General features: G+C 41.5%; 1 protein-coding gene across 1 annotated transcript in view; it reads left to right on the top strand.

Moving 5' to 3' along the window:
* KDM3B (lysine demethylase 3B) overlaps positions 1–12,844 on the top strand; it is an 85,593-nt gene that overhangs the window by 24,968 nt on the left and 47,781 nt on the right. The window contains exons 4-7 of the mRNA XM_023195414.1: positions 1,304–1,409; positions 3,109–3,233; positions 5,331–5,405; positions 10,504–11,103. Coding sequence (XP_023051182.1) covers positions 1,304–1,409; positions 3,109–3,233; positions 5,331–5,405; positions 10,504–11,103 — 906 coding nt within the window. The remainder of the gene's footprint in view (positions 1–1,303; positions 1,410–3,108; positions 3,234–5,330; positions 5,406–10,503; positions 11,104–12,844) is intronic.

Genomic DNA, 12,844 nt, shown 5'->3' with positions numbered 1-12,844 from the left:
CTCTACCCTACCCTAAAACCACCCAAGACTTAAGACCACAATTCTGAGTCTCTTCAGAAAAGGTGGTTTCGGCCGGGTGTGGTGGCTCACACCTGTAATCCCAGCACTTTGGGAGGCCCAGACAGGCGGATCATGAGGTCAGGAGATCAAGACCATCTTGGCTAACACAGTGAAACCCCGTCTCTACTAAAAATACAAAAAAATTAGCCAGGCGTGGTGGTGGGCGCCTGTGGTCCCAGCTACTTGGGAGGCTGAGGCAGGAGAATGGCGTGAACCCGGGAGGCAGAGCTTGCAGGGAGCCAAGATAGTGCCACTGCACTCCAGCCTGGGCAACTGGGCAAGACTGTCTCAGAAAAAAAAAAAAAAAAAGGAAGAGGTGGCTTCTCTGAGGTGGCTGTTTCTGTAACTTGAGTCCAAGGGGGCCTATTCATTATTGACATCCAGGAGTTTGGACTGGTTCCAAGCAGCATGAAGGATAGTTACAAAGAAAAGGGACTAGTTAATAGTTAAACCAGTGTCTGAGTTATAGTTGCAGAATTTAGGAAAATACATTTATTTCTCACTTGTAAGGGTTGCTGTCTGCAGGAAGAAAATTAGGAGATTCTAAGAGTTTTACTGTCTTACTCAGACAAGAGCAGTTATTTCCTAAACTGTCTTCTGTGAGATGTTAATGACGATTTCTTTGTTGATATGTCTTCCCCGCTCATTAGGCCTCATTCCGTCTCAGCAACCTTGCTTTATTCATATTTATAATCTTAGTACTTTATGAGATAGCACTTAGTAAATTTTGGATAAATACTGAAATAAGCAAAAAGATGTACAAGAAATAAAATGTTTTGTGGTCAAATAAGTATGAGAAACACTGGCCTAAAGAAGTTTCTTTCCTGTATGACTTCTCAGAGCCTTTAATAGGCTATTGTATGTAGAAAGATATATAATGTTTCCTAATCCTAATTGATCGTAGCATTCTTAATTTTTGCAAAACATTTCATGAGACTAGAGTTCTCTTTTTTTTGTTGTTCAAGAGACAGGGTCTTATTCTGCCATCTAGGCTGGAATGCAATGGCACTGCAATAGCTCACTGCAGCCTCAAACTCCTGGGTTCAAGCCATCCTCCTGCCTTGGCCTCCAAAAGTACTGATATTACAGGCATGATCACCACCCCTAGCCTGAGACTAAGGTTCTGTAGATACTGTTTGGCAAATGTTGATATGTGGCTCCTTAGGATATGATTTTTCTCAGCTGATTAGATGTTTGCTATTCATTTTAACATTCAGTTGTTTTCTTCTTTTATCTTTACCAGATGGGAACAGATAGCCAAAACCAGATTCTTTTGGAACATGCTGCACTGAGAGAAACAGTTAATGCTTTGATCAGTGACCAAAAGCTACAGGAGATATTCAGCCGAGGTAAGAACAGATAGTCTTCTGTCCCTGAACTCTGATTCAGGTGAATGATCACTGTTGAGTGATAGTATGGGATACCACGCAACCTTAAACATTTGTACTTACCTTCTTTTTGTGGGCAGAGTCAGATGTCACATGAAGGATAATAATTATTATTTATTAAAAAACAATAAAAATAAAGAGTATCTCCAGTTAGCTGGATCTCTAGAATAGAGATCTCATTCTCTCTCCATCACTCGTCTTATGGAGGTGTCTGTAACAGAGGTGAGACTCTGTGTTATTGTCTAAGGTCCATCCATCCCCTTAAAGATGCTCTTAGAGCAAAAACAGGATCTCATTCAGACCAGTGTTTCTGGTTCATTCTGCATTTCATAATATACAGTTTTATTGTGAATTGAGTTTTAGTTTTTTTAATTTCTTAAATATTACCATGTACTAGACAGTGTTAAGGCATTGGGGATATGGCAATGAATTAGAAAATCTTTGCTTTTTTAACTTACAATCTACAAGTTTCTCAAGAACTAAAAACTTAACACCAACAAATAACTTAGAGTGCAAAGTATAATGTGTCCACAGACTCATTCACGTTAAAAGCATGTTGTTTTTAAGAATGAAAAAAATTACTAGCTTTCAAGTTCAGATACAAGTTTTGCCCAAGATTCTACACAAAAGGTGTAAACTATTGGCTTCATTTATGTTATACATTCACTCCCCTTCCTTTCTTGATCTCATAATAATCATTATTTTCAGGGAAATAGTTTCCTTGTTTCTCTTTTGTCAAAATAAATCTAAACAGGTAAAGGTAGAAAAACTGACCTTTGGGGAAGGAAGGTGTCAGGATAAAATGATGTTAAATAATCAAGGAAAAGTAACAGTGGAAGAAAGAATATGAGGAAAATTGGTAGCAGAAAAGAAAATTGAGTGGACAGAAGGAGAGGTAGGACATAGAAAAGTTACGGAATCTAAATTTTAGCTCTGAGAGAGAATAATCTAAAACTGGTAATGATTTAGCTATACAGTCTCAATGAACAAGGATATGGCGGTGGTGGGGAACTGTCTTTGGAGGACAGCGTAAATTGCAGGGTAACATTACCTGCTGATAAAGTAATATATTTGAAACTCTGTGTTCCTAGGAAGACAGGTGCTATATATTTGTTCAGCCTATTACTAGTGCAAAAGGCTGGAAACGTCATAAATTGAACTCTCCACCCACTGTTATTGAAACTCAGATACCAGAATGTAAACGGCCATATATGACATAACATAACATAACATAACATAACGTAACAGCACATTCAACTTAGTGGCTTCCCACTTTTTTCATGTACATATAGTTAGATACATGTCAGGTATCTAACTACATTTTCATACTACCATAGTTTTTTATTTGGAAGTTTCCTTTCCCTTCCTATAATACTTTCAGAACTGGAAGATTGAGGCAAGGGGGAATTGGAGGGCTGGGAAAGTCTAAGGAATTTGTGAATAAATGAAGAATTTACAAAGACCACTGGAAGAAACCATTCAGGTTTTGTTTTTAAATTGCTGAGTATGGTAAATCTGGAATTGCTCATTTGTTCAATTCTATGAAAGGGGACCAAAAGTGCCAAATATTTACATTACCTAATTTTCCTTTGACTTTTAGAAACAATTATGAAATATAGCTTAGCCAAAAATATTCAATACTAACTAATCTCCCTTTTAGGTCCCTACAGTGTTCAAGGTCACAGGGTCAAGGTATATCAGCCAGAGGGGGAAGAAGGGTGGCTCTATGGTGTTGTGAGCCATCAAGACTCCATCACTCGTCTTATGGAGGTGTCTGTAACTGAGGTGAGACTCTGCGTTATTCTGTCTAAGGTCCGTCCATCCCCTTAAAAAGGATGGTTTAGATAGGTGAGCACTTCATTATGTGTAAGATGACTTGGGTCCCATCCCTGACTCTCACATAATAGTTGTGTAACCCCTAGAAAGGCTATTGAACTTTCTTAACTTCACTGTTCTCATCTATAAACTAGAGGTAAATATGTAAACCCCCACTGACCTTACAGTACTGTTTTGGGTCCTGAGATTAAAGTATCTGAAAGTGCTTTGAAATCTATAAAACAATATATAAATGTATGATAGAAGTATTATATTCATAATGGTTAGTAGTTGGAGTGCAGCGGTGCGATCATGGCTCACTGCAGCCTCTGCCTCTCGGGCTCAAGCAATTCTCCCACCTCACCCTCTGGAGTAGCTGGCATTACAGGTGTGTGCCACCACACCTAGCTAATTTTTCTATTTTTTGTAGAGAAGGAGTCTTGCTATGTTGCCTGGCTGGTCTCAAACTCCTGAGCTCAAGTGATCCACCCACCTCAGCCTCCCAAAGTGTTGGGATTACAGATATGAACCAATGCACCCGGCCAGAATATTTATATATTTATTTATATGATATATATGAGTTATATGATATATAATTTATATGCTGTCTATATATGTCACACTTTAACAAATAGGATCATATAGTACACATAGTTATATAATTTACCTTTTTTACTTAATTGTATATAATGAGCATTTGTTTTTTTTTTTGGAGACGGAGTCTCGCTCTGTCGCCCAGGCTGGAGTGCAGTGGCCGGATCTCAGCTCACTGCAAGCTCTGCCTCCCAGGTTTAGGCCATTCTCCTGCCTCAGCCTCCCAAGTAGCTGGGACTACAGGCGCCCGCCACCTCGCCTGGCTAGTTTTTTGTAGTTTTTAGTAGAGACAGGGTTTCACCATGTTAGCCAGGATGGTCTTGATCTCCTGACCTTGTGATCCGCCCGTCTCGGCCTCCCAAAGTGCTGGGATTACAGGCTTGAGCCACCGCGCCTGGCCTATAATGAGCATTTTTGTATGTAAATATAAAGATCTGTCTCATCCTTTAAAATAGATGCATTCTTTTCCACTACATGGATATATCATGACTAATCTAAAATTGATAGACATTTAAATCATTGCCAATATTTTCACTAATACATGTAATATCACAGTGAACATCCTTGAACATCTTTTTACATTATTTATTGGAATAAATTTGTATGTATAATTACTAGATCAAAGAATATGCACAATAAATTTGACATTTTCTATCAAATTGCCCCCCTACAGGGTTTTTATTCTCTAATAGTAAAATGATTCTTTTTTCTTTTTTAAACAGAGTCTCACTGTGTTCCCCAGGCTGGTCTCGAACTCCTGGTCATCCTGCCTCAGCCTTCCAAAGTGCTGGGGTTACAGGCATGATCTACTATGCCCGGCCTGGAGTGATTGTTTTTTTTTTTTTTGGAGATAGAATTTTGCTCTTGTTGCCCAAGCTGGAGTGCAGTGGCACGATCTCGGCTCACTGCAACCTCCGCCTCCCAGGTTCAAGCGAACCTCCTGCCTCAGCCTCCCGAGTCACCGAGATTACAGTCATGCCACCACACCCGGCTAATTTTTTGTATTTTTAGTAGAAACGGGGTTTCACCATGTTGGCCAGGCTGGTCTTGAACTGCTGACCTCAGGTGATCCGCCCACCTTGGCCTCCCAAAATGCTGAGATTATAGGGGTGAACCACTGCACCCAACCCTAGAGTGATTCTTTTAATGATTATTGATTCTGAAGGTTTTTTGTTTTATACTATACAGAATAGGATGGTTTTAGAGATACAGGATTCAAAATTAATATCGCTAGAAGACACACTTGGACATGAATTCACTTCTTTCATTCATTTGCTTAACAAATATTTGAATGCTTACCATGTTCTAACCTGTTGTAGCAATAAATGAGACAGTAGAGATCTCTGCTCTGATGGAGCTTTCATTCTAGTAGGTGAATCAAAACAATAAAGAGATAATTACATCGATTAGGAAATTACATAATTATGTCTTTGTGGACAAGGCATTAAACATCTTTTTCCCCTCCTACTGTAGAGTGGTGAGATCAAGTCGGTAGATCCCAGACTAATCCATGTGATGCTGATGGATAATTCAACGCCTCAAAACGAGGTATAGTAATGCACTGCGTTCCTGAGCAGACTCATGAGCTTGCATTATCTTGCTGTATGTAGATCCCTTATATATGTGTTTTCCATGGATGCCCTTTGAGTTGTTCAGCTTTCTCCACTTTTCATTTTTTTGCTGTCTTCACAGTCTGTCTAATTAAGGGGTGATGTTCTCAAGAAAGAGACCTAGTTTGAGCGAACCCTTTTAATCATGACTATGTTCCCTAGTTCTTTTAAAATGCAAGGCTGATTTCTTCCTATATTCTGTCAGGACAGGTATACTTGAAAGATATAGTCGTCAGTTAAAAGTGCAATAAGCAGTAGTAATACTCGTGATCTACCAAGTAACGAGAAATGAAGGATAAACTACGTCCACTTTTTTTTCCCCCCATTCGGTGGCAGGGAGCTCCAAGGGAGTCTGAAATTCTGTATTCCCAAGTAGAATCAATTCAAGCTGGTACCTAGTTCAGTGCTCAGCACACAGTGAATTGGTTACTGCATAATTGTTATGAGCCAGCCCAACTCTTGGTTTATTCAGAATTAATATAGCCCCAAAAAAGATACATTGACGATCTCTGGGCCAGGCGCAGTAGCTCACACATGTAATCCCAGCACTTTGGGAGGCCAAGGCAGGTGGATCAGTTGAGGTCAGGAGTTCAAGACCAGCCTGGCCAACATGGTGAAACTCTGTCTCTAAAAAATACAAAAAAAAATTAGCCAGACATGTTGGTGGGTGTCTGTAATCCCAGCTCCTTGGGAAGCTGAGGTGGGAGAATTGCTAGACCCTTAGCTGGAGGTTGAAATGAGCCAAGATCGCACCATTGCACTCCAGCCTGGGTGATAGAGCAAGACTCTGTCTCAAAAAAAAGAGAAAAATCTCTGCCTGAACCAATTGAGTAATTCTGTGTGAATTTCCTTCAGTTGACCAGCTATCCACATATTCCTCACAGTATCTTAGCACCTCTGTAATATTGCTGTCTTTGCCACTCCTGCTAAGTATATAGTCTTTCCTCATCTTTATCCAGTCATTCTTGACTTCCTAAAACAAGATCAGAATAGGAAAAGAAAAAAATTTTTTTTTTTGAAACAGGGTCTCGCTATCTTGCCCAGTCTGGTCTCAAACTCCCACCTAAGCCTCCCAAAGTGCTGGGATGACAGGCATGAGCCACCATACCTGGCCAGGGTTAAATTTAAAAACTGTTTACTACATGTAATATTACCACAAATAGGGTTAGTCTCCTGACTGTGTTTGCATGGCCGAAAACACCTGCTACTTTGATCATGTATTGGTCCCCTTTTTTGTTCCTTTCCTTATTTTATTCCTTCATTAAGCACGTATTGTATGCCAGGTACTGTTCAGCTGGTTAAATATAACTGGGGAGTACTGGTCTCAATGTTTTTTCTTTTTTTTGAGACGGAGTCTCGCTCTATCACCCAGGCTGGAGTGCAGTGGCCGGATCTCAGCTCACTGCAAGCTCTGCCTCCCAGGTTTACACCATTCTCCTGCCTCAGCCTCCCGAGTAGCTGGGACTACAGGTGCCCGCCACCTCGCCCGGCTAGTTTTTTGTAGTTTTTAGTAGAGACGGGGTTTCACCATGTTAGCCAGGATGGTCTTGATCTCCTGACCTCGTGATCTGCCCATCTCAGCCTCCCAAAGTGCTGGGATTACAGGCTTGAGCCACCGCGCCTGGCCTGGTCTCAGTGTTATAGGCTGCTTACTCACATATGAGTAGCTCACTGTAAGTAGGACTTACATATAAGTTGTTTAGGGACTGGTAGGTTTCTGTGAGCCAGGCTCTGCAAGTTGGCTGGATGACTTATAGGTGGGATGTTTGGTTTGTGTTTGTTTGTTTGTTTGTTTTTGAGACAGAGTGTTGCTATGTCACCCAGGCTGGAGTGCAGTGGGGCTATCTCGGCTCTGTGCAACCTCCGCCTCCTGGGTTCAAGAGATTCTTCTGTCTCAGCCTCCCGAATAGCTGGGACTACAGGCGCGCTCCACCACGCCCACCTAATTTTTGTATTTTTAGTAGAGACAGGGTTTCACCATATTGACCAGGCTGGTCTCAAACTCCTGACCTCATGATCTGCCCACCTTGGCCCCCCAGCGTTCTGGGTTTACAGGCGTGAACCACCACACCAAGCGATCTTTGGTTTTTAGCAGCAGATGTTGGTTCTTCCTTTTTTGGTATTAGCATGATATTACTGTTTTCTTTGCTAGCAAAGTCCAATTATTTTTTATAGTTCTGCCAAGTTTTATAGTAACCTTTTTTAGAGATCCGTGATCACCTCATCTCCTTTAAGTATGGGTAAATGAACAAGAAAGAACAGAGTTCACTGATTGTGATTTATATCAGTGAAAACTAGGTGGTGACAAAGATTGAAGAAAGAATTTAAAAGCTTTTAAAAATCAAAAGAGGCCGAGGCAGGTGGATCACCTGAGGTCAGAGTTTGAGAACAGCCTGGCCAATATCATGAAACCCTGTCTCTACTAAAAAATACAAAAATTAGCTGGGCGTAGTGGTGGGTACCTGTAATCCCAGCTACTTGAGAGGCTGAGGCAAGAGAATCGCTTGAACACAGGAGGCGGAGGTTGCAGTGACCCAAGATCGCGCTATTGCACTCCAGCCTGGGTGACAAGAGCAAAACTCCATCTCAAAAAAAATCAAATAAAAAGAAAATCAAAAGAAAACAAAACTTAGCCAACAGATAAAGTTCTTGAATGAAAGGTTTAGTGACTGGGTGCGGTAGCTCACGCCTGTAATCCCAGCACTTTGGGAGGCCGAGGTGAGCAGATCACCTGAGGTCAGGAGTTTGAGACCAGCCTGGCCAGCATGGTGAAACCTCGTCTCTACTAAAAAATAGAAAAATTAGGCCAGGCATGGTGGCTCACACTTGTAATTCCAGCACTTTGGGAGGCTGAGGTGAGTAGATTACCTGAGGTCAGGAGTTCGAGACCAACCTGGCCAACATAGTGAAACCCTGTCTCTACTAAAAATACAAAAAATTAGCTGGGCGTGGTGGCAGGCACCTGTAGTCCCAGCTACTCAGGAGGCTGAGGCAGGAGAATCACTCAAACCCGGGAGGCAGAGATTGCCATGAGCTGAAATCACACCATTGCAATCCAGCCTGCATGACAAGAGTGAAACTCTGTCTCAAAAAAAAAATTAATTAATTAACCGGGTGTGGTGGTGCACGCCTGTAGTCCCAACTACTGAGGAGGCTGAGGCAAGACAATCACTTGAACCCGTTAGGTGGAGCTTGCAGTGAGCTGAGATCATGCCACTGCACTCCAGCCTGGGCAACAGAGCAAGACTCCATCTCAGGAAAAAAAAAAAAAAAGGAAAGGCTTAGAAACTTAGATAGTATTACCAAAAGTATAGGGAAACAAAAATCTTGAGCTGTGCTTAACAGTTTTTTGTTTTGTTTTGTTTTGTTTTTTTGAGAAAGAGTTTCCCTCTTGTTGCCCAGGCTGGAGGGCAATGGCACAATCTCGGCTCACTGCAACCTTCCCCTCCGGGTTCAAGTGATTCTCCAGCGTCAGCCTCCCCAGTAGCTGGGATTACAGGCATGCACCACCATGCCTGGCTGATTTTGTATTTTTAGTAGAGACGGGGTTCCACCATGTTGGCCAGGCTGGTCTCAAACTCCTGCCCTCAGGTGGATCTACCCACCTCAGCCTCTCAAAGTGCTGGGATTACAAGCATGAGCCAACACACCAGGCCTCCATAAGAGGTTTATAGAAGACAGTTTAAGGAGAAAGGATGGTAATGAAGACAGCAAAAGAGGAAAAATACAGAAACTAGGACTGGCAAAAAGAAATTTTAAAATTTTTGAGTTTACATTGTAACAGCTATGATAATGATTACAATAAAGATATAGATCTGCAAAGAATTTATAAATATTGAAGGACATAAGAGTACATTAACTAAGTTGGTAAATATTAATGGCTAAATAACTGTGTGTCACATATTACCACCCCCACACAAGTTTCTGAATAAAACCATCTGGAAGTTACCCAAATAATGCTAAAGTGAATACTTGTTTCATGGTGGAATGCCAATCTAAAAAATGTTCCAGCTGTAACTTTGGTGCCCAAAGATTGCTCTAGAGAATGTTAGCTGCATCCCATACCTGACTCCCTTCATTCTCAGCGAGAGAGTTTATTCAGAGATGGGAATTGCCCCTTCTAATCCTGTATCATCCTAGGTTGTTTTGGCCTCTTAAATAAGACACAAGTAAGATTTCATGAGGTAGTCTGAAATTACTAGAAGAAATACGAGATTTGCCTGTTTGGCCAGTGGTAGCCTGCTTTTTTCCCTTTCTTCTGTCTAATGCTTTGAAATAAGATCTGGGGATTGAGTTTTTACAGTGTCTACATGAGCAATCCAAACCTGTCTCTTTCAGGTTTTCTTTTCTTTATTTTATTTTACTTATTTATTTATTTATTTTGAGACAGAGTCTCGCTCTGTTACCAGGCTGGAGTGCAGTGGCGCCATCTCGGCTCACTGCAACATCCGCCTCCCGGGTTCAAGTGATTCCCTTGCCTCAGCCTCCCGAGTTGCTGGGACTACAGGCATGTGCCACCACACCTGGCTAATTTTTTATATTTCAGTAGAGATGGGGTTTCACCATGTTGGCCAGGATGGTGTCAATCTTCTGACATTGTGATCTGCCCGGCTCGGCCTCCCGAAGTGCTGGGATTACAGACATGAGCCACTGCACCCAGCCCAGGTTCACTTTTCCTTTGGTCACGGACTCACAAATGTTGGTTTAGTGACTTCTCGTTAGAGAAGGTTCCCTATTTCAGTACTTAAAATGCAAGTTTCTTTCAAGCAAGGAAATAAATGTGTAATAAAGTGAGTTATTTCATCAAGGGGTAAGAGAAAGTTTGCCAAGTGAGTTAACCTCTGGTAACTATTATCTTGAATGTGTGTATATAAATTGAGTCACAGAAAGATTAGAGCTTTTAACAAAGGGGATGTTTTGGAACTTGGCAGTCTATACCTGCTTTGTCTGCTTCTAGAGATGGGAAAGAGCTAATGGTATATGGTATTCACAGGATGAAGGTTTCCTTGTAATCTTTTTTGAATTTTGTTTTGTAGGGGGGTACGTTAAAAGCAGTAAAATCTTCCAAAGGAAAGAAGAAAAGAGAAAGCATAGAGGGTAAAGATGGCCGGAGGAGGAAAAGTGCTTCGGACTCTGGGTGTGACCCTGCATCAAAGAAATTAAAAGGAGACAGGGGTGAAGTAGACAGTAATGGGAGCGATGGAGGTGAGGCAAGCCGAGGGCCCTGGAAAGGAGGGAATGCCAGTGGAGAGCCAGGGCTGGATCAGAGAGCCAAGCAGCCACCGTCTACATTTGTCCCCCAGATTAACCGCAACATTCGCTTTGCCACTTACACCAAAGAAAACGGCAGGACTCTGGTGGTGCAGGATGAGCCTGTAGGTGGGGACACACCTGCATCTTTCACTCCGTATTCTACAGCCACAGGTCAGACACCTTTGGCCCCAGAGGTGGGTGGAGCCGAAAACAAAGAGGCAGGAAAAACACTGGAACAAGTTGGCCAGGGCATAGTGGCTTCCGCAGCTGTGGTCACTACCGCCAGCTCCACCCCAAACACAGTGAGGATCTCAGACACTGGCCTTGCAGCAGGGACTGTGCCAGAAAAACAGAAAGGCAGCCGGTCGCAGGCCTCGGGAGAGGTGAGTTACTTCAGGGGCAGATTTGCAAGATTTGGGTTTACTCTTTCGCCCTCCTTTATTGCTAAAATTAAAAAACATTCAAGCGCCCCAGGGAAGGAGTATTTCTGAGATGTGCTTAAAATGTACTCTATGGAAGGCCTTTACTGCTCATTGGGTAAATGTGTATATTTTAATAACTGTATCAGCTCTTAAAAGGCACCGGAACAATTGGGTGAATCAAAAACTGATGATAAAACCTAATTTAAAGACATGTTAAAGTAGATCTGGTGGGGAATGTTTTAAGTTCAGTTATCTATTTAGTTCATATAGTGGTCAAGCCTCTACTAGGCCTATAAGAGGTGAGGTTAATGAATTACAGTATTGGTAATAGTGAATACTATAATTAAGGCTATGTGTGCAAGCCACCATTACCCTGTTTTCAATTCATCATTTTCTGTGATGTTTTCCCTTGAGGCTGAGTTAATTTCCATCATTTGATATGGCCATGGAAGGTTTTTTTCTCCCCAACTTCATCTTTTTAAGCCTTACCTGGAAAATTTGATGGATTTCATCACAACAGTATCTGATTTCCTTTGTTCTTTATCTGATCTGCATATATTGTTGCCTAAATGGAACCTCTGTTAGATGTAAGTTAACATCAAGTTGTCTCCCTAATCCAAAATATCGAAATCACTATAATACAGTCTTTTTGACTAATTTTGGTCACCAAAATATGATTTATGGTGCTAGTCATCTTTTTTTCCCCAAACAGCTATTAACTCAAGCTAGAATATGAAATACAGAGATGAAATGGTTAATGATTTTTAAAAATTATATATAGGAAACTACTGTATGCTAAGTACTGTGTATTATATGTAAAGAATTGAAACCCCTGTTTGAAGGAGCTCACATCCTAAAACGGAATCATTTCAGATATAACAATGCCAGACAAAGCATGACAAACATGACTTCTTTCCCTCTCCAACAAGTGCAGATTGTTAATCCCTAGTGTGCAGGGGTAGGGAGGGAGATGAAATGTCCACACAGAAGAGGAGAGGGCCTGTAAATGCAAATTTCACACTGTTGATGGTTTGTGCTGTTAGTTGACCAGCATTCCTAAGATAACCAGGTGAGGATCTTATATGGATTTCCAGTGTAAATCGTCATAGTGTCTAAATTATTTTAAAAAAAGCTCCATGTCAAAGGCAGTGTGAATGTAAATGGGGCTTACAAAATAGACCAGGTTTTACATGCTATAAAAGAGACCCATTGAATGCTGCTACTCTTAGAGTAGCAAAGCTAAACATATGAAATTCATATTCAAAGAGTATTTTCTTTTAAACAGGTTGGGGAAATTTTTGTGACTATAAAATTTCTGTAAAACATAGTCATGTTGCTCTGTTTCTGTTTGGTTCTTCTTCTAGGATATGATTTAAAAATATAGAAATGAGCCAGGCACAGTACAGCTCATACCTGTAATCCCAGCATTTTGGGAGGCTGAAGCAGGTGGATCACTAGGTCAGGAGATCAAGACCATCCTGGCTAACACGGTGAAACCCCGTCTCTACTAAAAATACAAAACATTAGCCAGACATGGTGGTGTGGGCGCTTGTAGTCCCAGCTACTTGGGAGGCTGAGGCAGGAGAATGGCGTGAACCCGAGAGGCAGAGCTTGCAGTGAGCTCTGCAAGTGAGATCGCACCATTGCACTCCAGCCTCGGCAACAGAGTGAGACTCTGTCTCAAAAAAAAAAAAAAAAAAAA

The sequence above is a fragment of the Piliocolobus tephrosceles genome, chromosome 4, assembly GCF_002776525.5.
Source record: "Piliocolobus tephrosceles isolate RC106 chromosome 4, ASM277652v3, whole genome shotgun sequence".
In the NCBI taxonomy this organism is placed as follows: Eukaryota; Metazoa; Chordata; class Mammalia; order Primates; family Cercopithecidae; genus Piliocolobus; species Piliocolobus tephrosceles.
This window is presented reverse-complemented; position numbering and strand designations above follow the sequence as displayed.